Source organism: Diceros bicornis, chromosome 9, assembly GCF_020826845.1.
Source record: "Diceros bicornis minor isolate mBicDic1 chromosome 9, mDicBic1.mat.cur, whole genome shotgun sequence".
In the NCBI taxonomy this organism is placed as follows: domain Eukaryota; kingdom Metazoa; phylum Chordata; class Mammalia; order Perissodactyla; family Rhinocerotidae; genus Diceros; species Diceros bicornis.
In genome coordinates this window covers 15,158,114-15,184,348 of record NC_080748.1, presented here as the reverse complement: position 1 = coordinate 15,184,348, position 26,235 = coordinate 15,158,114, and the positions used below count along the sequence as shown (strand labels likewise).

The 26,235-nt window shown below is 34.1% G+C and overlaps 1 protein-coding gene across 11 annotated transcripts in view; it reads right to left on the bottom strand.

Annotated features, from left to right (window-relative positions):
• The window catches only part of BRCA2 (BRCA2 DNA repair associated), a 99,416-nt gene that overhangs the window by 72,351 nt on the left and 830 nt on the right, over positions 1 to 26,235 (bottom strand). For all 11 annotated transcript variants that reach the window (XR_009221165.1, XM_058547969.1, XM_058547970.1 and 8 more), the window contains exons 2-12: positions 26,052 to 26,157; positions 23,408 to 23,653; positions 18,162 to 18,270; positions 17,446 to 17,492; positions 17,313 to 17,353; positions 16,990 to 17,101; positions 15,927 to 15,976; positions 15,558 to 15,669; positions 9,881 to 10,999; positions 2,568 to 7,517; positions 484 to 579 (exon numbers count right to left, since the gene is read on the bottom strand). Coding sequence is in view for 10 of the 11 variants with exons in the window: in XM_058547969.1 (XP_058403952.1) it covers positions 484 to 579; positions 2,568 to 7,517; positions 9,881 to 10,999; positions 15,558 to 15,669; positions 15,927 to 15,976; positions 16,990 to 17,101; positions 17,313 to 17,353; positions 17,446 to 17,492; positions 18,162 to 18,270; positions 23,408 to 23,653; positions 26,052 to 26,118 (6,949 nt within the window). In the remaining variant the exon portion in view is untranslated. The remainder of the gene's footprint in view (positions 1 to 483; positions 580 to 2,567; positions 7,518 to 9,880; positions 11,000 to 15,557; positions 15,670 to 15,926; positions 15,977 to 16,989; positions 17,102 to 17,312; positions 17,354 to 17,445; positions 17,493 to 18,161; positions 18,271 to 23,407; positions 23,654 to 26,051; positions 26,158 to 26,235) is intronic.

The window sequence follows — 26,235 nt, the reverse complement described above, 5'->3', positions numbered from 1 at the left end:
GAAGAACCAACAGAACGTGGTGGTCTCAGAAGAGTGATTAACTACGTCAAATGCGGCTGAAAGATGGAATCAAATGAGGACACAGGAATACCTGCTGGATTTTCCAACACGGAGAGCACTACGTGAGTTAGGAAAGACTGATTTTGGTGGAATGGCAACGGTGAAAAGCTTGACTGGATTCCAGAACCTAAGCTTTAAATTATTATTCTAAGTTCTTACTAAATTCCTATAGTTTTTTAATTAAAAAGTCAATATTTTACAATCATTTCACACTTCCCAATTATGGAGAACCTCTGCATCATACTGGTATTATGAAGAAAAAGCTCACATAACAAACAAGGCAAGATATAAGTTTAACAAACCACACTGTAAAGTCTTGTCCAATTATCTATATACCCAAAAGAAATGAGAAAAATAACTTCAAGAATATTATGTATAGTACCTATAGAGGGGGAAAAGATATGGATAAAAAGCAAATTTTACCATCTGGAGTGCTTTTTGAAGCCTTTAAGGATTTTTCTTGATTTTCTATTATCCTGTCAAATTCATTTAATAAGTTTCTTTTAATTGGAGGTTCTCCTAAAAAGAAATTTCCATACATGTTTTTAAGCAAATAATATCAATTTTATTTTTCAAAAGCCTACAGTCAATTTTTTAAAACTAAAGTACTGACTCTTACAATGTTACACAAAAATACATAATAATTATAACTTAAACAGTGACTATTCTATTTTGAAAGAGAAAATTCATTTTTCAATATCAATTTAATTTCAATTATTTTTGACTATTTAAAATACCAATATTTAATAGAGTCTAGGGATAAAGAGATGTTACCAAATGCCACAGATAAGCTAATTTTTAATAAAATGGCCCTGAATGTAACTCTAGGTTTACTAGCAATACGGAAAAATTCCTTCAAATAAACTTTTTTTTTTTTGCATTAAACTCAAGAAGAAATTTATTATATAGGTCCTTGACTTAGAGTCAGTGAGTAGGAGAAAATATTTTTTAAATTACCAAAATTACATTAAAATATTGGTAAAAGTAATATTTCTTATTTAAAAAGTCTACAAAGGCTGAAAGCAAAATTAAACCATAATTCAAGTTATACGTTTCCATGTCATACTGAGATAATATATGATAACAGCTTTCTGATGCTTTATTAAATGGAATGAATTTGTAGGAATTAATAAGTAAAAACGTCCATGCAAGGCTTTATCAAGTGATAGACCATGAAGTGATTTAATTGTTTAACAAGGACCTACACTATTCAAGTAACCAGAAGCTGATTAAGCTATAATATTTATACATAACAGAAGTGAGGGAAATTCAATAGTGATGCTGTTAAAAACATTTACTAGAAGTCTGAGCCAGTTTTTGTCCTAAGCAGAAGGCCAACCCACTTCAGTATACACATGAACAAAATGGGTTCCTAAAAATAAAGCCATTATTTTCCATAAAAGAATTATGAATATCTTTAAGCATCTCCACTTCAGAATTTTGCACTAGAGAACTGCAACAGTTTAAGGCAAGTATTATAAACTTACTACTTTGCCCATAACATAATCTTGGGACAGGACAAGAAGACTTGTGATAACTCAGCTATTCTGTGAGTCTGTAGTTTTTTAAAAAGGAGCTAGTTAATTTAAGATCATTCACTTAAAAGCTGGAGAGTTAGTTTGGCATTTACTTTAATTGTAACTAATCAATAGATTATTTAGGATGTATTCCTAGTCAGAGATACTAACAGAAAAAAAAATCACATGTCCAATTAACCTAATAGTTGAACTAAGCTGTTAGATACGTATTTAAAAGAGAAATTAGAATATAGTCCAAATGGCATTAAGACAAGAATATGTTTGCTAAGGATAAGTGATTTTAGAACACTTCCTAGATGAAAAAAAAGCAAGCCAAGACCCATAACTGGAAACTTTTTTTTTTTTTTTTTTTTTGGTGAGGAAGATTAGCCCTGAGCTAACATCTGTTGCCAATCCTCCTTTTTTGTTTTGCTGAGGAAGATTGCCCCTGGGCTAACATCCGTGCCCATCTTCCTCTACTTTATATGTGGGATGCCGGTCACAGCATAGCTTGATAAGCAGTGTGTAGGTCCACGCCCAGGATCCAAATCTGCGAAACCCCGGGCCACTGAAGCAGAGCGTGTGAATTTAACCACTATGCCACTGGGCTGGCCCCAAGAAACCAACTTTTTAAGTATATAACAGCCAGAGTCTGTGTGTGTGTTTGTATGTATTTACATATATATGCATGTATATATATATATTTACATATGAAAACAGTTTACTGGTATATGTAAACTTTTAACAGTAATGTCTCAATTATAATTATATTAATAATCTGTAAAAACACATTAAGAAAACCACAAAACCTAACTTCTTGGTATACAGACTCAGAGATATCAAGAATGAAATCACATTCCCCCAAACTACACATAAAAGTCTGAAAAAATAGTTTATAATACCCTAATTGCTACAAACTAGCACATCAGGATTAAGGACTTAACAATTTAAAAAGTGATTGGCAGACCAAAAGTTAAAATAGACACTTACCAACTGAGACAAGTGCATCTCCTCTTCTTTTTCCAATTCTTGAATTTAACAAAACCATTTCCTCATTGTTCCGGCATGTAAAAAGAGAGTATTTGGTATGACTTAGCAGTTCAGAATCTGTCAGCTCACCATCTTCCATAAAAGCTTTGGCAATTTCTACTGCTTCTGTTTCAAAACAGTTTTCTGGATGTTTGGAATAAGTAGAACAAATTTCTGTATTTGTTTTCACAGGAAGATTAGGGAATGTTCCAGTTTTCCCAATTTCCATTTTTATATTTTTAGGTAAAGCTTGTTCTTTTCCCAAAAGATTAATGTTCTCAACAAGTGATGCTTTGGTTCCTAATACCAACTGTTTGTCTTGCTTAAATTGAGGGAGACATGGAGAAACTTGAATGGAGTGATTCTTTTCTGAAGAACCACTTTCAACAATGTTATAGTTACTTGATAATTTAAATTCTTTACTGTAGGCTTTTTCCATTTTGGAGTTCACAGTGTGTTCTGGGGTTCTCTTAGCAATACAAGAGAGAGGAAGTATTTTTGATACATCTTGTTTAGATGTAGGTGAACGCTGAAGATTACATTCAGTTCTGATTGTATCAGTTTCCTCTAACATTTCCTTAGCTTTGCATAAGGCACTTTCAGAAACTGTAACCTGTTTTCCACTTGCTGTACTAAATCCAGAGAAAGCAGATGACAGTAAATTTTGGGAGGTACGTATCATAGTACTTTCTTCTCTTGTGAACTTGTCTGAATGTTCTTTATTTTTAAATGATACTTTGCAAAAGAATTGATTGTCACTATCTTCTATCTTAGAAAATATCTGTCTTGCCTTTTGTAATGCAGCATCTGATACTTGTACAGATTTCCCACTTGCAGTGCTAAAAATCCCACCAGCATTCGTAGAAGGGATGGACTTGGGAAGCTTCCTCATATTAAATTTACATATACCAGAAGTTTCCAAATTAATCTGACACGGTGATATTTCAGAAACTTTCTTCAATCCAGATACACTTTGGTTATGTTGTAAAATTTGTTCACTTTGGACGTCAGCAAAAACTTTATGTGAAGGCATACTATGTTGTTCACCATCTGGAGAGTTAGAAACAACAATGTCCTCTGAATCATCCAATGCCTTACGATAACTTGCCACAATTTTCATTTGGCAAATGCCCGATTCACTCTCAGTGTTTTGCTGAATTACCTTACTGCAGTTGTCTGCAAATCGCTCTCTCACTTTCGTTTCATGTGAAGCAAAGACTATTTTACCACTCGGTGTACTGAATGCAGGTGGCCCTATCTGGAAATTATTTGAATCAGATATGGCCACTTGAATGGCTGTATTTTTATTTTTGCCTGGTGAAGAGTTAGGCACAAGTTTCTGAACACAAATATCTTCATTTACAGTTTGTGGATATGAGTTTGCTTCTCTTATAGTGGATATTACTTCAGAAAAACTAGTGTTTTTTGTGTCTTTGACATTCTTCACTACTGGCTCAATATTAGAATTATCGATTTTATTTTTTGAGAGATATTCTGATTTATTACATATCTCATTAGAGTGACAAAAATCAGAATGGTATGAACAGCTGTTAGACATGCTTCTGTTACTTAAATAAGCTGAATCTTCTTTTTCAGAGAGATGATTTTTGCAGTTTTCAGTTATGATACTATTTGAACTACTTCTACATGAAGGATTGCCTACATAATCCTGAGGATGTTCTTCCTTGGCAGCATTTATTTTTTCTGATTGATCATCCAATTCTTCTTCTCTAAGCCATTTTTTTGCTTCAAATAGTGAAGCCTGACTAACAGAAATTTTTCTACCATGTCCTGTGTAAAATGCTAAAGCCGAATTTTCAATGGCTGAACAAATGGATTTATCTGTATAACAAGTTGCAGGACGTTTTGCTGTTCCTTTATCTATATTTTCATGTACTTTAACTTCCAGAGAGATACTATGTGATATTTTGAGATTTTCAGTTTGTCTGTATAAATCATCACTTAGCCTGAGTGGCAAGGCAATCTCGTTAGAAACAAGTTTTTCCTCCTCTAGAGAATTCTGCATTTCTTCATACTTTGGGGCAGTTGCTATTTCAGTCTCACATGCTAATTCAAGCCCTTCTTTACATTCTTCTCTGTCCTTTAGCGGCTTTGCCCCTCGATGGCTAAAATTAGTGATTTCATTATTATCATCTTGTTTTTGTTCATCAAAAAGATTTTTCACTTTGTCCAAAGATTCCTTTACAATTTTTACTTTTTTCCCACTGGCTGTATGAAAATCCAACATAGTAAGTTCTTTTATCTTTTTGATTTCACATACTGGTCTTTGCTGGAGAGTCAGTAATTGATTTTCAATACCAACTGGGTCACTTTCTTTCAATATTTTGTCTTTAACCTTATCTGTTTCTTCATGACTTGAAATGTCTATTTTGTTGATATTTACGCCAGAAGGTAATTCAGAATTCAAGGAGTCTGAAAAGTTATTCAATTCTTCTTCTGTACATTTTTGATCAAACAAATTTACAACTTTATTTAATGACTCTTTGGAGACTCTGATATTTTTCCCACTTGCAGTCTGAAAGGATAAATCAAAAACATCAAAATCTTTTATATTTTGCCCTATGTTATTAGCAGTTAACTGTTCTTTTTTTGACATATTAACATGAAATGTTTCTTCAGCTTTCACAGCTTCCAAACAAGTTAAATCTGACAAACCTTCTTTAATTTTAGTGCTTCCCTCCTTCATAAACTGGCTAGATAATTTTAGATGTATGTCATGCTGATCAATACATGGCAAGCCATTTTCATCTTTATGAATATAAACTGTATCATTTCTACTTGACTCATCGCCATCAGATTCTCCTAAGTTACAAATATTTCTACTGGTATCAGTACATTTGTTATCTTCGTTTTCTGGATTTCTTTTGTAATCTTCAGTATTTTCTTCAACAAAAACACCAGTGCTCCTTTCAATATTATTTTGTAGTGTTGGTTGGCATTTATTATTTTTCTCATTTACATTTTTATCATTGTTATAATTTTCTATCTTAGACATTGAAACAACAGAGTCATTACATTTACTTAAAGAGAAACTTCTTGGATCAACTTCTGCAGTTTCCTCACTAATATTCTCAATGTCACCGAACAGTTTCATAGCTTTTTGCAGTGCTTCACTAGAAACATTCAGTTTTGTGCCACGAGCAGAATAAAAGCCTCTAAACTCCACTTCATTTTTATCTGTTAAATAACGAGAAGCACTTTTGTTACAGTTGGTTTTCAACAAGCAAGCAAACTTTTGCTTACCTCTAACTATATCTTCAAGTTTCTTGCTGCTATCTACTCGACTAATAGATGGGGTATTAATCATGGGATGATCAACATCTTTCCATTCCTCAGACATGGTATTCAAGACAGTCATCTGGTTATCAGGCATTTCAAATGGATTATTCCCTATTACGTGGCTTGGTTTTCTGAACTGTGTAAATTCAAACTGACTTCCTGATTCTTCCAACATAGTAGAAAGTTCTGTAATTTCTGCCTTTTGGCTTGGTGTTAAATTATGGTTTGAATTAAAATCTCGCTTTAAATATAAAATCGGAGTTGTGTGACTATTTTCACTATCAGAAACAAATGTACTATTCTGCTCATATCCAGATACAATGTCAATTGACTGTGAACCAAGTGCATGAGGTTTGCTTAGTTTCTTAATTTCAACACAAGCTAAGCTAGTAGAATAATATTCTTCAATATCTTTAAAGAGCATTTTACTTTTCTTAATGTTGTGTTCAGAGAGTTTTATCTCTTTATTAGAAGCTGTTCTGAAGCCATGTCCAAAACTGTGATTTGAAATTGGATCTGAGAGTCCTGCCCATTTGTCTATGTAATCATTATTTCTGTTTGATTTCATATCTATATCTAAGATGTCTGACTTTGAATCTTGACCTAGAGTCATTTTTAGTTGCTGCTTTATACTATTTCTGTTTGTCTCTGTTAGGTCATGGACTGTATTTAATGAAGCCAAATCTTTTGTGATTGATACTTTGGCTGCCTGTTTGTCATCTATGTTTGTATATACTACCATGGTAGAGTTCTTGAGAATAGGTTCTCTTACACAACTGAGGTCTGCCTCATGAAGTTCCTTGATATTTTCTAAAACAGGAATATTCCCTTCTTTAGGTATTTGAAAAACAAAATTATTCTCATTGTCTGGGAAAAGTTCTTCAGAATTTGGATTGACAGTTATTTCTGAAATTAAAGTAGTTTGTTCTTGGTTTTTTTTTATTATTGTAACTTTTGTATTTTGGTTGAATTGTACCTTCACAGAAGGTGATGCTACTGTTATGTATTTTTCAGGTGACAACAGCTCAGCTTTTTTAGAATTCTCATTTAAAACACATATTTCTTGATTCCTTTCCAAGGGAATATTTTTGGTGAATTCAAAACCAATTTCACAATTCTTACATTTTAGTTTCTCTGACATTTTATATGATACTTTTCCTCTAGAAATCACAACTGGGTTTGACGGAGGATCCTTGGAGCTAGGAGGTAAAATGCTAGTATTATCATGGTCATATAAAAAGCTTTCCCGGGATTGAAAGTGAATACCACTATATTCCACTTCTGAATGTGGCATTGCAGGGTGACAGACTGCAGGCAAGACCTTTTCTTTTATATCTGAAACTCTCTGGCTTTTTGAATCATCTTCACAATGTTTTTCTTGCAAGCATGACAGATAATCAGTTTCTGAGGTTATAAGTGACTGCAGTTTTTCTTTATTAATTTTTGTTTCTTTATAATCAAGATCCTGAGATATTATTTTATTACTGGAAGAAATGCTTTCCTTATTGGAACATTTTCTCAGAACTGTCCCAGAAGAGCTGGTTAAAGACAAAGTTGGTTCTTCAGAATCATTCTGTAAACAGTTTTTTTTGACAGAAGAATGCAGTAAACCTAAGTGTAAAGACATAAAGTGACAAAATAAAATTAAAGTACTAACAATCAATTCACTAAATATTTTCCACTACATTATAAAGGTAGTACCTAAAACAAGAATTTCATGAAACGCAAGAAATGAATGTCAGGCTTAAAATAGAAAGAATTCTAAATATTCTCTATTTTGAAGTTGTTACATTTTCCAACTAAATAGGACCTAGTATTTTTTTTTGTAATATATATCAACTTAATCAGAATTAGTATGTAATTCAAGAAAACAGCTAGCTACCATAAGTAAAATTCAGAGTAATTTTATTAGAAAATAAAATTGGAAAAAATTCATTGCTAATATTGGTGTAACAGGAGATAGAAAAGTAAGGCAAAGGGAAGGAATAAGAAAAGTAACCATTTCTTTTAGTTAATTCAATCTTTTTTTTTTTAATAATTTTATTTATTTATTTTTTCCCCCAAAGCCCCAGTAGATAGTTGTATGTCATAGTTGCACATCCTTCTAGTTGTATGTGGGACGCAGCCTCAGTGTGGCCGGAGAAGCGGTGCGTCGGTGCGCGCCCGGAATCAAACCCGGGGCGCCAGCAACGGAGCGCACACACTTAACCACTAAGCCACGGGGCCGGCCCAATTCAATCTTTCATGTTGAAGAAAAACAAAAAATAAACTTTCAAAAATAGGTTCTACAAATGAAAGGCCTGAAAGATGACCTCATCTCAACTATCAAGGCAAATGAGTTAAACTGCTGTGTTCAGTTAATTTTATCAACCCTCTGATTTCCTATTAACAAGTCAAAATTATTAATCTCTATTTAATAAGTGACTACTACTACATATTAGCTGTTGCATTGGTTTTAACTCTGATATATTCAGCATCAAACATTTTTCTCTGGAAATCAACCCAAATCTCAAAAAGTTCCTCTGTACTCCAGTTCCACCAAATCTATTATTCACTGAGATATTACCACCCACTAAAATCTTCTCATAGGGAGATAAAACCATCTTTTTAACACACAGTTTAGCTACTTATAAATGAATCATTGCTCAAATAAAAAATGAATTTCATGGTGCACACTCTGGACACCCAGAGATATAGTAATAACTCTAAGCAATCTCTAAATATTTAAGAAAACTATGTAACAACAATAACAACGTTCACTATTTAGTCCTAAAATATTGTTTTATTTTATTTATGTAAGCCTATTTTATTGGCTTACAATAAACTTAGCTAGCAATTGCTTTTTTTTCCTATTTTTTTACATGCTTTAAGGAAATACATAGTAAATAGCACAACATATTTACAGAATTGTCCAGTTTGCATATACAGTCATGTGCCACATAACAACATTTGGGTCAACAATGGACCCCATATATGACAGTGGTCCCATAAGATTAGTACTATATAGCCTAAGGTGTAGTAATCTATATCATCTAGGTTTGTGTAGGTATACTCTATGATATTCACACACAGACAAACTTGTCTAATAACACATTTCTCAGAATGTATCCCCATCGTTAAGTGACGAAGGACTTGTAATACACACTAAAAATTAAAGTAGGAATTAGGTAGCCAAGCTTTTGATGCTTATGAATCACATGCTTCTCAAGAGTGATGATTATATATATATTATGCAAACTGATCCAATGAGTTTGAACATTGGTAATCAAAGGCCTAAACAATTGTATGTAGACATTGCCTGATATTGAATACAGACAGTCCCCAACTTACAATGGCTTGACTTAATGATTTTTTTGACTTTACAATGGTGTGAAAGCTATTTGCATTCAGTAGAAACCGTACTTCAAATTTTGAATTTTGATCTTTTCCCAGGCTAGTGATACGTAGCATGATACTTTCTCATGATACTGGGCGGGCGGCAGCGAGCTGCAGCTCCCAGTCAGCCACACGATCACGAAGGTGAATAACCATTCTGTATCCATACATTCTGTTTTTCACTTTCAGAATGGTATTCAATAAATTACATGAAATACTCTACACTTTATAACACCACACTTTGTGTTAAATGATTCTGCCCAACTGTAGGCTAACATAAGTATTCTGAGCACATTTAAGGTAGGCTAGGCTAAGCTATGATGTTCGGTAGGTTAGGTATATTAAATGCATTTTCGACTTAACAATATTTTCAACTTATGATGGGTTCATTGGGACGTTACCTCCATCATAAGTTAAGGAAGACCTGTACAAGATATACAGGTTTAAAAAAAACCAAAAAAACTACAGTAGGAAAGCAGGCAGTAAAAGATTTTTTTAAAAAAGATTAAAGAAAGAGATTCACACATGCAAATAAGAGAACTTATTACTATCCATAAAACTATATGCACTATTCACACTCACACACACACACACGGTACCTGAATGAGGATCTGTAAATGTAAGTGGTGTTTCAAAAGCGTTTGCTTCAAATTGGGCTGAATAGTTAGTTGGTTCTGATTCTTGGTCTGTCTGCATTTTTAGTCCTTGGTAAGATATTTCATCATTTATAGCATAAATAAACTTCTTTGTTTTTTTTTTCAAAGTGGATATTAAACCTGCATTCTTCAAAGCTACAGAAGTATGTTTCACAGAGGCTGGCCAGCTTCTATTATCAACTGAACTTGTGCATAAAGAGTCTTCTTTCTGTGAGCAAATAGTATTCATTTCCAATCCACTTTCAGAGGCTTCAGGTTTTTCTTTAAAGGTTGGATCAGTCATATTATTTGAGAAAACTGCACTGAACATCTCTTCAGGTGTTTCTCTTATCCTGAATATAGACTTTTTGATACCTTGAAGTGGAGAAGCTATTAGAGAAGTTTCAGGTATTGCTTGCTTTATCACAAGAATGGAATCCTCAAGAGATTCAAGACAGTGCTCTTCATCTCTCTTATTTACCATTGTTTCCTCATTTAATATGTTCTCTGTTTTTGGTATATTTGAAATATGTGGCAAAGAATTTTCTAGAGTAATAAAGTTGGTACATTCTTTCTCTGTGCCTATGAGGCCTTTTTCTGAATTATTTTGGTCACAAGAAGAAATATGCAGTAGGGGTATTTTCTCCATCTGGGTGCCATTTAGACCTGAGAGGGCTGGCTGAGACCACTCAGAGGCTGAAGATAGTACAACTTTCTTGGAGATTTTGTCACTTCCATTCCCAAAGGGCTTCTGATTTGTTACACTTGAATCTAACGGATTACTGTCATTTGGTTCCATTTCATATACAAATGAATGTTTATTTTCTTTCATTTGTTTTTTAACTTTTTCACATTCATCAATTTCTATTTCATTGAAAATATTTTTCCTAGTCTTGCCAGTTTTTCTTTTTTGTAGAATTCTTGTTTTATATTTAGAAACACACAATGAAAAACTATCCTCTTCAGAAATATCTACAACTGCTTCATGCACTTTATCTTCTAGGACATTTGGCATCGACTTTCCAAAATGGTCTTTGCAGCTATTTACTTTACCAAATGAATTCCCTAACATTTTCCCCAATCCTGTTATAATTTAAAACAGAAGCATATTAGTAACATTTTATAATACAACCATATAATTTATACTATTCTCACAACCTTTTCCAGAGACACAGTATAAACTAAATAATACATAATTTAGCATTTAAAGGGTTATTCTGAGTGGTAGCTATTTTTTAGGGTGGAAGGGGTGTGCCACTTTTCCCCTGTTCTTCTGGTAAAGACTGATTCCAATGTACCCAAAGCCTTTTACTCATACTCCAATCTCCAAGCTGGTAATAATCTTTTTTACCAGCTCTACACAATTAAACCTCACCCAATCTTACTATATGTACACAATTTAATATTCTAAGATCTATCAAACCAGATGTTCCAAATTAATTTTGGGGCCCTACAACTGAGAGTAAAATTTGATTTTATACATATATATACATACACACACACAGCTATCCAATCCAACACATTTATACAGACATACACATATACCAAGACAAATGTAATATTCCAATGACCTGATTAGATAACTTTTGGTATATCTGCAACCATCTTTACTTGCTAATTAGAAAATATGGCCTTCATATTTTTTTTAATTGTAAGTCTTATTCATCATCTCTGTGAGTTTTGAGTAATAGGTTTTGTTTTGTTTTTGTGTCACAACAGCATCTTTAATAGTATTGTCTTAGCATTGATGTTTAAACATTTTCATCTAAATCTAGTTTCTACCCTCAATACTTTCAGTAATCAAGAAAGGAAAAGCAATGTGTTTTCTCTTTAAGGAAAGAGGAGCAACACTTTAATGATGTCAGTTAAAATAGTAGTTCAAGACGAGTGACGTCAGTATCATGGCAAACTGAGCTTTCTTGCAAACTCTTCCCCTGATAAGATACAACAAAAGGGACAGACACAGAGTGACAAAGGACTCTTACGCAGCAAAAAGGAAGATCAGAAAGACCCACACTGTGCACATCTGAGAGTGGACGTGCTGGGGCCCCTGGAGAAAGTGGGGAGAGGTGGAAACTGCAACCAGATATTTCCAGGATGAGGAAAAACAAAGTGAATACAGGAAGCACGATGTAAAGGTACATTAAATCGCCAGACCACAAGGAAAATGACAAGCAACCAGAAATCAACCCTGAAGGCACAGAAATCCATAACCTAAATGACAGAGAATTCAAAATAGCTATCGTAAAAAAGCTCAACGAAATACAAGAAAACACAGATAAATAATTCAACGAGATTAGTTTCTTTACAAAAGAGATTGAAATCATAAAGAAAAACCAATCAGTACTGATGGAGATGAAGAACACAATAGAGGAGATAAAGGAGAATCCGGAATCTTTAAAGAACAGAGCTGACAATATGGAGGAAAGAATTAGCGTTATAGAGGATAGGAATACAGATATGCTCCAGATGGAGGAGGAGAGACAACTAAGACTAAAAACAAATGAAGCAAGTCTCCAAGAAATATCCGACTCAATTAGGAAATGTAACATAAGAATTATACGTATTCCTGAGGGAGAAGAGAGCAAAAGAGGAACAGAGAGCCTATTCAAGGAAATAATAGCGCAGAACTTCCCAAATCTGGGGAAGGACCAGGAAATACCAGTAAGTGAAGCCAATAGGTTGCCTAAATATGTCCACAGGCAAAGGCCCACTCCATGGCATATAGCGGTAAGGCTGGCTAAAGACAATGACAAAGAAACAATATTAAGGGCAGCTAGACAAAAACAAAAAATAACGTACAAAGGAACTCCCATCAGGCTCTCAGCGGATTTCTCAACAGAAACTTTACAGGCTAGGAGAGATGATATATTCAAAATACTGAAAGACAAAAACTTTCAGCCAAGAATACTCTATCCAGCAAAAATATCCTTCAAATATGATGGAGAAATAACAACATTTCCAGATAAACAAAAGCTAAGGTAGTTCGTGGCCATGAGACCCCCACTACAAGAAATGCTCAAGAAGGCCCTCAGGCCTGAAAAAAAGAAGAGAAAGGGAATACAAAGCTTGGAGCAAGGAGAAAAATAGGTAGATAAACTCAGAAAAATAGTAGATCTTTACCGGAATAGGTTAGCAACCACTTAAATACCAAAATCAAAGATCAAAGGAAGGAAAACACCAAAAATAAATACACCACTCTGATACGAAGGACAGACAAATTACAGGCCAATATCGCTGATGGAACACAGATGCAAAAATCCTCAACAAAATACTGGCAAACTGAATACAGCAACACATTAAAAAGATCATACACCATGACCAAGTGGGATTTATACCAGGGATGCTGTGATGGTTCAACATCTGCAAATCAATCAACGTGATACACCATATCAACAAAATCAAGAATAAAAACCACATGGTCATCTCAATAGATGCAGAGAAGGCATTTGACATGATCCAACATCCATTTATGATAAAAACTCTCAACAAAATGGGTATAGAAGAAAAGTACCTCAACATAATAAAGGCTATTTATGACAAACCCATAGCCAACATCATACTCAACAAGGAAAGGCTGAAAGCCATTTCTCTGAGAACAGGAACAAGACAAGGCTGCCCACTCTCACCACTCTTATTCAACATAGTACTGGAGGTTTTGGCCAGAGCAATTAGGCAAGAAAAAGGAATAGAAGGAATCCAAATAGGCAATGAAAAAGTGAAACTCTCAATATTTGCAGACGACATGATTTTATATATAGAAAACCCTAGAGAATCCATTGGAAAACTATTAGAAATAATCAACAACTACAGCAAAGTCGCAGGGTACAAAATCAATCTACAAAAATCAGTTGCATTTCTGTATGCTAATAACGAACTAACACAAAATGATACCATTTACAATTGCATCAAAAAGAATAAAATATCTAGGAATAAATCTTACCAAGGAGGTGAAAGACCTATACAATAAAAACTACAAGACATTATTGAAAGAAATCGATGACATAAAGAAATGGAAAGACATCCCATGCACATAGATTGGAAGAAAAAACATAGTTAAAATGTCTATATTACCTAAAGCAACCTACAGATTCAATGCAATCCCAATCAGAATCCCAATGACATTCTTCACGGAAATAGAAAAAAGAATACTAAAATTCATATGGGGCAACAAAAGACCCCAAATAGCTAAAGCAATCCTAAGAAAAAAGAACGAAGCTGGAGGCATCACAATCCCTGACTTCAAAACATACTACAAGGCAATAGTAATCAAAACAGCATGGTACTGGTACAAAAACAGACACACAGATCAATGGAACAGAATTGAAAGCCCAGAAATAAAACCACACATACACGGACAGCTAATTTTCGACAAAGGAGCTAAGAATATATAGTGGAGAAAGGAAAATCTCTTCAATAAATGGTGTTGGGAAAACTGGACAGCCACATGCTAAAGAATGAAAGTGGACCATCTGCTATCACCATTCACAAAAATTAACTCAAAATGGATCAAAGGCCTGAAGGTGAGACCTGAAACTATAAAACTCATAAAAGAAAATATAGGCAATACACTATTTGACATTGGTCATAAAGGAATCTTTTCGGATGACATGCCTACTCAGACTAGGGAAACTAAAGAAAAAATAAGCAAGTGGGACTTCATCAGATAAAAGAGCTTCTACAAGACAAACGAAACCAGGATCAAAATGAATAGACAACCCACCAGCTGGGAGAAAATATTTGCAAAACATAAATCTGACAAGGGGTTAATCTCCATAATATATAAAGAACTCACACAACTGAACAACAAAAAACAAACAACTCGATCAAAAAATGGGCAGAGGACATGAACAGACACTTCTCCAAAGAAGATATACAGATGGCCAATAGGCACATGAAAAGATGTTCAACATCACTAATCATCAGGGAAATACAAATCAAAACAACATTAAGATATCACCTCACACCCGTAAGAATGGCTATAATCAACAAGACAAAAAACAACAAATGTTGGAGAGGACGTGGAGAAACAGGAACCCTCATACACAGCTGGTGGGAATGCAAACTGGTGCAGCCTCTATGGAAAATGGTATAGAAATTCCTCAAAGAATTAAAAATAGAAATACCCTATTGTCCAGCTATCCCACTACTGGGAATCTATCCAACGAACCTGAAATCAACAATCCAAAGAAGCTTATCCACCCCTATGTTCATTGCAGCATTATTCATTATAGCCAAGAAGTGGAAGCAACCCAAGTGTCCCTCAACTGATGATTGGACCAAGAAGATGTGGTATACATATACAATGGAATACTACTCAGCCATAAAAAAAGACAAAATCGTCCCATTTGCAACAACATGGATGGACCTGGAGGGTATTATGCTAAGCAAAATAAGCCAGAAAGAGAAAGACCAACACCATATGATCTCACTCATATGTGGACTATAAACCAACACATAGACAGAGAAAACTGTATTGTGGTTACCAGGGGCAATGGGGGTAGGGGGTGGGCACAGGGGTGAAGAGAGACATGTATATGGTGATCGACAAACAAAAATGTACAACCAAAATTTCACAATGTTAAAAACTATTAAGACATCAATAAAAAAAATAGTAGTTCAATTAAACTGAACGACTTACCATGACTTTTAGCTTCTCTCTGATTTTTGTTTTCATTGTCTGGCCCAGAAGGGATACATCTATCATTTTTCTTCAGACTTTCATCATACTTAGAAAAATAGCTTTTCAAAATCTGCAAAAGTTGTATTTTAAACTCACTAGTATAAAAACTCTTACTATGTATATATATTCAAGTTACTCTTAAAGAGAAACAGTAGATTTCATAGGAAGTCAAAGAAAATCACATATAGAAACAGGTTTAGAGACTTTCTCAAAGGCTTGGATAAATCATGAATTAGAGAATTAAAAATGCAAGATAAAAAATTTTTCAAGGCATTGTAAAATTATAACCAACTGTAACAGGATAACCAATTTGTCATATTCACTTACAGCAGTAGTATCATTAGGAAATACAGTTGCAGATGCTTCCTCATCTCTGACTGTAAAAAAGAAAATTCAATTTACCTATACTGTTTATAAATCATACACTAAAGTTAATACAAAAACTTATGTATTTTTTGGTTAGACATCAAAGACACATACACTAGTAGATTAAATGACACGTTTGAAACAAATGACACATGTGAAACAAAATGAACTGACCCAAATGTTGACTGAAAGATCAATCAACATAGTGAATAAACTATACTCACTTCCTTAGTACCATTCATAAAGTAATAAGAAACTATGGTTTGGTGATACTGACTTTAAGGGAATACTGTCCACAAAGACTTGGAAAATCAGTTGAAGCTGTGAGGGCATGACTTAAAAGCTAAACCTTGTAGACTTTAGCATTCATTTAGATAATACAATCTAAAGGCAAATCCTATGTTAAACACGTCTTACTTTTTTTTTTGGTGAGGAAGAGGCCCAGAGCTAACAGCTGTTGCTAATCTTCCTCTTTTTGCTTGAGGAAGATTGGCCCTGAGCCAACATCCATGCCAATATTCCTCTATTTTATATGTAGGATCCTGCCACGGCATGGCTTGATGAGCAGTGTATAGGTCCGCGCCTGGGATACAAACCTGCGAACCTCAGGCCGCCAAAGTGGAGTGCGCGAACTTAACCACTACACATCTGGGCCGGCCCCAAACACTTCTTACTTTTCAACATGCTTTTACCTATATTATTTCATCTGAGCAACAAAAGAAGAAAGTTAAAGTCCCAGCTTAAAAGGAATCAAAATGGAATGTATTTTTGCTAGAATACACACAAAAAGTCTTGGTTTGCATATAAATTGACTCCTACAGAATACCATTTAATGTATTAATGATTTATCCCAATCTACACTAAATAGAATATTATTCTGAACTACTAAAACACTTATCAAAGACAGTATTATCTAATCTAATTACTAATTATATTTTCATATTTTCTTTTTAATAGAAGCATTAGAGACAACAATTTATCAATATCTTCTACCTTTTATATAACACACATTTGCTAGTACTACCTATGAGCACAGTAGAACTAAGGGTTGGTGGTGTGGCTAAAGAACTTGACCAAGACATATCAGGATCCACCTCAGCTCCTAGACTTTCAGAAATACGTTTTGGTGTCTGACCCTGGAAATAAAGAAAATAGTTCATTTATTTCATAAAAATGCACTGATGATTAAGAATATTTTTTTCATTCACTTATTTTTTTCATCTATCATTTACTGAATGCCCATATGAGGCTGTAAGTACATATCTATAAATTATAGGGCAAAGGTATGACACTGTTGTCAAGTTCTCAATTACCAAACAATAAAAATAAACTAGGCAGAATATTTACCTTCATAAGCTTCGGTGTATGAAATAAACTTCCATATACCACTGGAGGTAAAACAAGGGAAAAATTACTAAATTTTATTTTTATTAAAATTTAGAGTATTTTAAAAATAAAAAGCCTTGTTTTTTAGTCATACCCGACTTTTCTCTTTGTGGTGTGACATGTGTACATCGTAGAACAGGACTAAAACAAAACAAAACGAATCTCTCAGATTATTCAAAAGATAACAAATGGCAAAAAAAAAAAAAAACGACCCCAAAACCAATCTTATTGAAAAAAAGAACTCTCAGTTCTATCAATTATTAGAATTATACTACTTTGTAATACTTATATTACTTTTTAAAAAGTAAATAGCTCATGAAAAATTAAGTAACCACTAAATTATGTTTAAAATGCCCATTGAAAGTAATATCCAAATAAATATAGATAAATATATATAAACTAAATTTCATGTTACGAACTGTATAGTTTGAATTTAAAAATTATGTAAAGTGAATATATATAATAGCATCATATTCTCTCCAATGATTCAAAGTACATGATTTATTTTAAACTGACATTTCAAGGGCACTGCTTTTCATCATTAATAGTTTTGTTACTCAAAAATTTCATAGAACATACAGAAAAACCAATGAATTTAACATTATAAGAAAAACAAAGTAAATTTTTCTAATGTAAAAATTACTGCACTAAAGGACTCAACCTAAGAGGAGATTATTTAAAAATAGAAGATCCACTGAAAGGCTCTCAGCCAAAATATCAGCATGAAAATTAGATGCATTTCTATAAAACAAATATCATATGTAGAAAAATGTTTCATTTAAATATTTTAACATAATAACTTCATCATACCTTTCACTAAGACAAGAATTTAGAGACGGGCTGGTAACATCATTTACTTGATCCTTTTTAGCCTTCATTGTGCAACAACTTTTAGGTTTACTATTGGTAATATCCTTTCCTGAAACAGTATAATAATTCAGTGAGGGTGTATATGCTCCAGATTGTGAATTTTTACTCTCTCCAAGTATTCAAAAACAAAGTCTCATCTATAATGGGAAGCAGAATGTACAGGGAGTTCAGTCTGAATTGGTTTCTCAGTTTGCTGATTTCTCCCAAAAAGGGATGTCTCAAAGGATGTCTGTTCCTCATTCAACAACCATATTAAGCATACAATATGCATAAGTCACTTTGGGTAATGCAAGTCAAGATAGAATTTTAACCTCAAGGAGTTCATAATATAGTAGGGGAAATTTTTTGAAAGGTTCACAAGTGGAATACAAAGTAGAATGTGATACGTCCTATTACTGTTACACACAGTACTATGGAATCACGGAGGGTAAGAATAAAGGGAAAGACATTTACTGAAAACCTACCAAGGTACCAAATCTGACCATAACATTCCTCTGCTGAAAACCTTTCAAGATCTTGTTCTCAAGGACAAGTTTAAACTCCATAACAAAACTCCTTAGTAACAAGGTCTTTCACAACCTGCCTTCTTAATTTCTATGATGACATTCTTTCATACTCTTTTTAGCCATACCCACCTACTTGTATATGTTCCAAGAACGCTCTCATTCTAGGCCTTTGTACAAATTATTTCTTTCTCTCTCTCTTTTTTTCTCTTGACCTGGAACATCCTCATTCAGGCTTTCATTTTGAAACTATCTCCTCCAGAAAACTTGAGTAGTTTCAAAGGTGAGACTAAGTGACTTCCCCTCCTGTATGTTCCCTGCAGAGTTTATCATATACTGTTCCTATTTCCCTTATTAGACTGTGAGCTCCTTGAGATAGAGATCTTATTTATCACTGCACCCTTATCAACTAGAATAATTGCCTGATATATTATAGTCACTCCATAAACATTGACTGAAAGAATTAGCAATGATTAGAAAAACGGGTTGTAAATAGCGACACATAATACTTCTGCTCTTGTTGAACACATCTACTTTCCAAGACAATAATGCTCAGAATTTCTAAAGCTATATGTGGCCCTGTCAATTCCAACTGACAGTTTTTCAACATTCCTATTTTCTGTATCACAAATTTGTCACTCAAGGAACTTATTACTTTTTTTAAAAAATTGCTTTAACTGATCCTATAATCTCTAACTTAGAGAAGCTTTGGGGAAAATAAGCTGTATCAGTATTAATAAAATAAAGCAAACACCACACTGAAAACTATCTGTAGCAGCATAGACAAAACATTGCATTATATTCTCAAGTAACAGGGAATAGATATAATCACCAATAAGCCAAATGTATGTTTAACTTAAAAACCCCACTTCAACAAATTATCCAAGCTCCTTTTCCAAGGAGACTTTTAGTTCACTATACTAAAAATTAGCTAAGCCTGTTTTTTGAAATTTCACCTTTTCCCTGTTTACTTTAACAAAGATCCTAGTGAGGAAAAAAAAAGACGTAAAATATATACCAAACAATAACACATCACTACACATCTATTAGAATGGCTAAAATCCAAAACACAGACAACACCAAATGCTGGTGAGGATGTGAAGCAAGAGGAACTCTCATTCACTGTTGGTGGAAATGCAAAATAGTACAGCCACTTTGGAAAGACAGTTTGCAGTTTCTTACAGTACTCAATATACTCCTACCACACAATCCAGCAATTGTGTTCCTTGATATTTACCCAAAGAGTTGAAAACTTAAGTCCACACAAAAACCTGCACACAAATGTTTACAGCAGCTTTATTCATAATTGCCAAAACCTGGAAGCAACCTAGATGTCCTTCAACAGGTGAATGGATAAACTGGCACATCCATACAATAGAGCACTATTCGGTGATAAGAAATGAGCTATCAAGCCATGAAAAGACATGGAGGAACCTTATATTGCTAAGTGAATGAAGACAGTCTGAAAAGGCTACATACTGCATGATTCCAACTATATGACATTCTGGAAAAGACAACACTATAGACAGTAAAGATCAGTGGCCCCAACGGTTCAGGGGGACAGAGGGGTGAAAAGGTGGAGCACAGGCAATTTCTAGGGCAGTGAAACTATTCTGTATGATACTGTAACATTGGATACATAACAATTTACATTTGTTAAAATCCATAAACCTGTAAAAAGAATGAACTCGAATGTAAGCAAAGGACTTTAGTTAATAATAAAGTATCAATATTGGCTCAGCAATGAAAAGAAACCTAACTATAAAAAATAAAAAGTAAAAAAATGAACAAGGCAAAAACAAGTTCATATCCTAATAAACACTTCTCAAATAACCTGAAAATCTCATAAATAGGCTGAATAACGGCAAGATAAATTCATAATTTTATCAAAAAGAAGGACTGCTGAGAAGCAGAAATAGCTCATTTCCTCACGGAACTTTAGGGATAATTCTTTTTTAAAAATATTATACTAGATGTTAGAACTGAACAAAGTAGGTTAAAAAACAGCTTATCTCTAAACTCTTACATTTCAAATTTAAAGTAAACCTAAAAGCCAAAGGTCTCAAGAGACTACAGTCAACAGAATATGCACTATAACCTTAAAAAAGTTAACTCCTGCAGTAAATCCAGACTGGCCTTATTAAGTCATTCCTATCCTTCCCTGGTTATAGACAGACCAATTACAGCAGGTTACAATTAGAGAATAAACCTCTGATTCTAGGTATGTCTTTTAAGATTCAGTAGAATTCAGCATAAACTGGTTTACGGAGCATTTCCTGACCACTTTAAGACAGATGGCTGCTTCCTTTACTATGCCCACAACACAGCACTTTGTAAACGCTCCTGTTATAGCATATACCACCACCAGTATATTTATTTACATATTTTCTCCCATATAAGACTAAGTTCCTAGAGGTCAAAAGCCATCACATCCATCTCTGCATCCTTAATGCATAGCAAGTTGCCAGGCACCAAGTAAGAATGGACTATTTGCTGAATGGATGATTCCTTTCTCTGTGTTTTCTTCTACATTTCATCAGCTAAATATTCCCTACGGCTCTATCCTAGGCCTCATCATAATCAATTTTCTCACCATATATGATCACTTTATCACTTTTCAAACAGATAGTTGATTCCTATAGCTTTCTTTCCTGCCTATATTCTTTTATCAGTTTCAGTCTTGTATTCCCAAAAGCATTCAGGACATCTCTACCTTAATATCCCAGTACTGTTTCAAATTGCAGGCCAAAACTCAACCTACTTTTTTTCGTCCTTTCAAACCTTTTCCCTCTCAAACCCGCTTTTCCTCCAGTGCTTACAATTTCTACGAATGTCACCACTATATTCTAACTTAGTCAGGCTCTAAACCTGTGATTTGATCCTTTTCTTTTGAATTCTCCATATCTAGGCTATTGCAGGGTCCTATAGTTTCTACCTTCTATATCCACTTTCACTACCATTACTCTAATTCAGACACTTGCCCCTATCACCTGGATGATTGATTATATGTCTCCTAACTGATCTCCCTGCCATCAGTCTTCCCTTTCCATAAGAATCACCCAAACAGTTTGGGCTCCATTTCCAGAGATTCTACTTTAACAGATTCAGATTAGGGCCTAGAATCTTCCCTTTCAATCAGCACTTCAGGAGATTCTGATGGTCCAGGGACTACATTTTGAAAAAGACATCTCCAAAGACTGCTACCAGATTACGCTTTCTAAAGCAAAGTAAATATTCATTTATTCTACAAATATTTACTGAATAATCACTGTCTGCCACGTGGTATTCAATAACATACAAGAAAATCTTTGCCCTTTACCTATATCCCCTTTGTATGTGCATTTTTTAATACCAACAACTTCTTCTTTTGTAGCACTTATCACACTTTAATTGCTTGTGTAAGTCTCCTTCACTAGAGGCTAAATGAGTGTGATACGGAATACTTCCCAGAAGCAGACAGATAAATCAAGACCTGAAAGATGAGTATAAATTAGCTAGACAAAAACATAGGCAGTTAGTTAGTTCTGGGCAGAAGTAACAATGTCTAAAGAACCACAGAGCATGGTGGTTCCAAAAAGAAATCCAGTATGAATGAATGGTAAATTGAAGTTGGTTGGGAGGGGGATTATGGCAAGATGAGGCAAGAGTTAATGAAAGACCAGATTATAAAAGATCTTGTAAACCATATTAAGGAGTCTGGATTTTATCATGAGGTTTGTAAAGGGAGGTAATCAAAGGTTTGAAGCAGGAAGTAGAATGATCAAATTTGCATGGGATTTCTCTGCTCAACAATCTATCAAATAAATTCAATTTCTTTAGCCTGGCATTCAACGCGTGCCTCTAATCTGCTCTTTTTAGCCCTAGGTTTTTTACTGGTCCCTCCCAGACAGGTAACACTCCAAACAATCTGAATTACTTGTTATTCTCTTAACAAACTACATATTCTTCCTCATGTTTTTCCTCTGTCTAGAACACTATCACTCTATCGTCAAATTTCTGCATCTCACCCATCCTTCAAGGCTTAATTCAAATGAATCATTCCCCATTTCCCCCCAATAATTTTTATGTTTTCTTCTCAACTCTCATTGTACTTTTTGTACTTTTTCTTTTGGCATGTACCACATTTAATCTTAGACTATACTTTATCTGTGTACTGTTAATTCCCCTTACTAGAGAGTAATACTCCAAAAATAGAAAGAGTATGTTACTTAAATCAAGTAGGTAATAAATATTTGAATGAATGAATATATAACCTTATTACATGACTGAAAATATCTGGCACGTGGGCCAGGGAAACTGCTACCAAACCAAAAGACATTTATAGCAAACTGATAAAAATAATCTTCTGTCCTGTGATAGCCTGCAGAAGTATAGTTTAGTTTAACATCAAAACAAGTGTTTTTGTATAGGAAAGATATAATTTAGCAAATCTCAGTAGGCAGGACGTATTAATCAAAGGAGGGAGGAAAAGGAACATTTATTAAGTACATACATTATTTTATTTAATCCAAACCTATCATGTATTATTTTCACCATCTCCATTTCTCAGGTGGGGAAAGGATGGCCAGAGAGGTTGATTTGATCAACATGACACAGATAATGATAGAGCTGGGATTTTCAACACAGGTATGTCTGAATTCCTAGCTCATGTTTTATTTCAGTCTATCACGTCACATTACTTACCTAAATCTAATCTGTATTTATCTAATTCTTTTAAAGGAGATTGGTACAGTGGCAGAGTTAGACTTCGATCTTTGAATATTATTGGAGTTGAAGCCAATTGATGATAAGGTTTCCTTTGCGGTGTTTTAAATAGGTTTGGTTCATAACTGCTGATTTTACATTCGGATTCTTCTGCAGGTTCAGAATTATAGGGTGGAGCTTCTGAAGAAAGTTCTTCAAACCAATTAAGGCTTATTGGTCCTAAATCTGTAAGAAAAATAAAAATCCCATTTTGGTTTTAATCAGTGACAAATTCATGAACCAGTCAAGATAATAATAATAAAGAAAAGGATGCTTGAGCTTTTGACTGTGGATTACTTTTGTTAAGGCATATTAATTAAACAAGATCATTAATCTGTTCTCTTATGGATCTGAAGTAAGGTATAACAAGAGTTTACAAAAGTTACAAGGAGACAGCTCTTAGCTATATTAGCTCTTCTAAAGTTTTCTTTCTCTTATATTCATGATTCAGAAACAAAAATCATTCATAGTAAAAATTTGTTCCACAGATACAATTCAAATAATTATAAAGCCTACATATGTGAATATGACAAATCTATAGGTATAAGGAACACGTAGATTCACAGATAAAATGGAATGAAAAGATTCTTTGTTAAAGAGAAATAACAAAATTTCTACTATGATCTACCCACCACTCAAGAAGGGGTTTTCAAAGTGGGGTCTGTGGACCACTTGGGGGGAAGGTCTCCAAGCCCCTTTCAAGAGGTCCATAGGTCAAAACTATTTTCATAATACTAAGGCATCATTTGCCTTTTTCACAATGTTAACATTTGCAGCAGTGGTGGGTAAAACTGATGACACCTTTGCATGAGTCAAGGCAGTGGCAACAAACTATACTAAACAAACTATACAAACTAAATAGTCATTGTATTCTTCATCACAATGCACTTGTAAGAAAAACAAAAGCAAAACGGTAGTTTAACTTAAAATGTCCTTAATGATGCAGTAAAAACTAATTTATTAAAGCCCAACCCTTGAGCACATCTTTTTAATATTCTGTGACAAAATGTAAAGTATGCATAAAGCATTTCTGCATATTTAAGTAAAATAATTGGCTAGAAAAGCACTCATGGGATGAGTTGTGAACGGAATTAGCACTTTTTTCATGGAAAGCCATTTTTACTAGAAAGAATAGCTGACAAAGTCATTCTGAGCTGAGTGATCTGGCAGACATTTTCTCGAAAATGAATGAAGTGAGCATGTCACTGCAAGGAGAACATTGCCAATGACAAAATGTGAGCTTTCAAATGAGAATTCGAATTTTGTTAAACTTTACCAGCCTCTGTGAGCTTGATATCTTCCCAATTGTAAGACTTTTTTGATGAGATCAATGAATTAACGAATGTGATTTTTTTATATTGATTAATGCAATGTGCCAATATATGGAATATCTATGTAATTCAGAACACTGATATTTTCCAAATAATCAGTCCACGATGTTACAACATGGATGAAAGATTTATTCAAAGTGCAAGAGAGACTAATAGAATTTAAGGTAACAAGTGTATGAAAAGTTCATTAATGGTTTCAGATTCCACATTGCCACTTTTAAGAAACTACCACTTGTCTTAAGTTTTGGTGTAGTATCAAAGAAAAATACTCACAATTAACTGAAGACTGTTAAAATACTCCTTTGTGAGGCTGGATTTTCTTCATATACTTGTACCAAAACAACATATTGCAACAAATTAAACACAGAAACAGTTATGAGAATCCAGCTATCTTCTATTGAGCCAGACATTAAAGAGAATTACAAAAATATAAAAGAATGCCACTCTTGGGGCTGGCCCGTGGCTTAGTGGTTAAGCGTGCTCGCTCCGCTAGTGGCAACCCAGGTTTGGATCCCGGGCGCACACCAACGCACCGCTTCTCCGGCCATGCTGAGGCCTCGTTCCACATACAGCAACTAGAAGGATGTGCAACTATGACATACAACTATCTACTAGGGCTTCGGGGGAAAAAAAAAAAAAGGAGGAGGATTGGCAATAGATGTTAGCTCAGAGCCGGTCTTCCTCAGCAAAAAGAGGAGGATTAGCACGGATGTTAGCTCAGGGCTGATCTTCCTCACAAAAAAAAAAGGAATGCCACTCTTCTATTTGTTTAGTTATTTTTCATAAAAACGTTATTCATGTTAATATGCAAGAGGTTTTTGTTATTTTGAAGTGAAATAATATTTTTTTAAAGTTTTTAGTTTCAGTTTCTAATATGGTAAGCTACATAAACAAAAGCTCTGAGGTCTTCATTTTTTAAGTGTGTAAGGAGTACTGAGGCTATAAAGTTTGACAACTTCTGCTATAAAGTAACATTACCAATGCTTCTGATTTGCTAGAAGGTCTATGCTTTAAAAACAATTCTTCCTACTGCTAATCAAGGGACCAGTCTCTTCTTTATCCACCAAAGGTTTTATAATTATCTGGTTAACTGTGAATGATGATTTTTCTTAACTGGATTTATGACTCCATAGAGTTTATAGCGTAAACAAACATGTGAAGCATTGGATTCTTTTCAGCAAGCACGCATATTTACATATTTTTCTGAAAACATTTTCTCAGTGTAATCATTTTATATAAAAATCTGCCAATACCTGCTTTGTTGCATCGTGTCTGAAAAATTTCAAAAAAAGTTGGCCTCTCTTTGCATCCAATAGGCATTTTTATCTACAATATTACTCCAACACTTGGTAAATGAGTCTGCAAAAGAAAACACCAAAATACACTTTGCAGGGATGCAGTTCTTGTTAAGCGACTCTGAGGTAAAAACAGAAACGG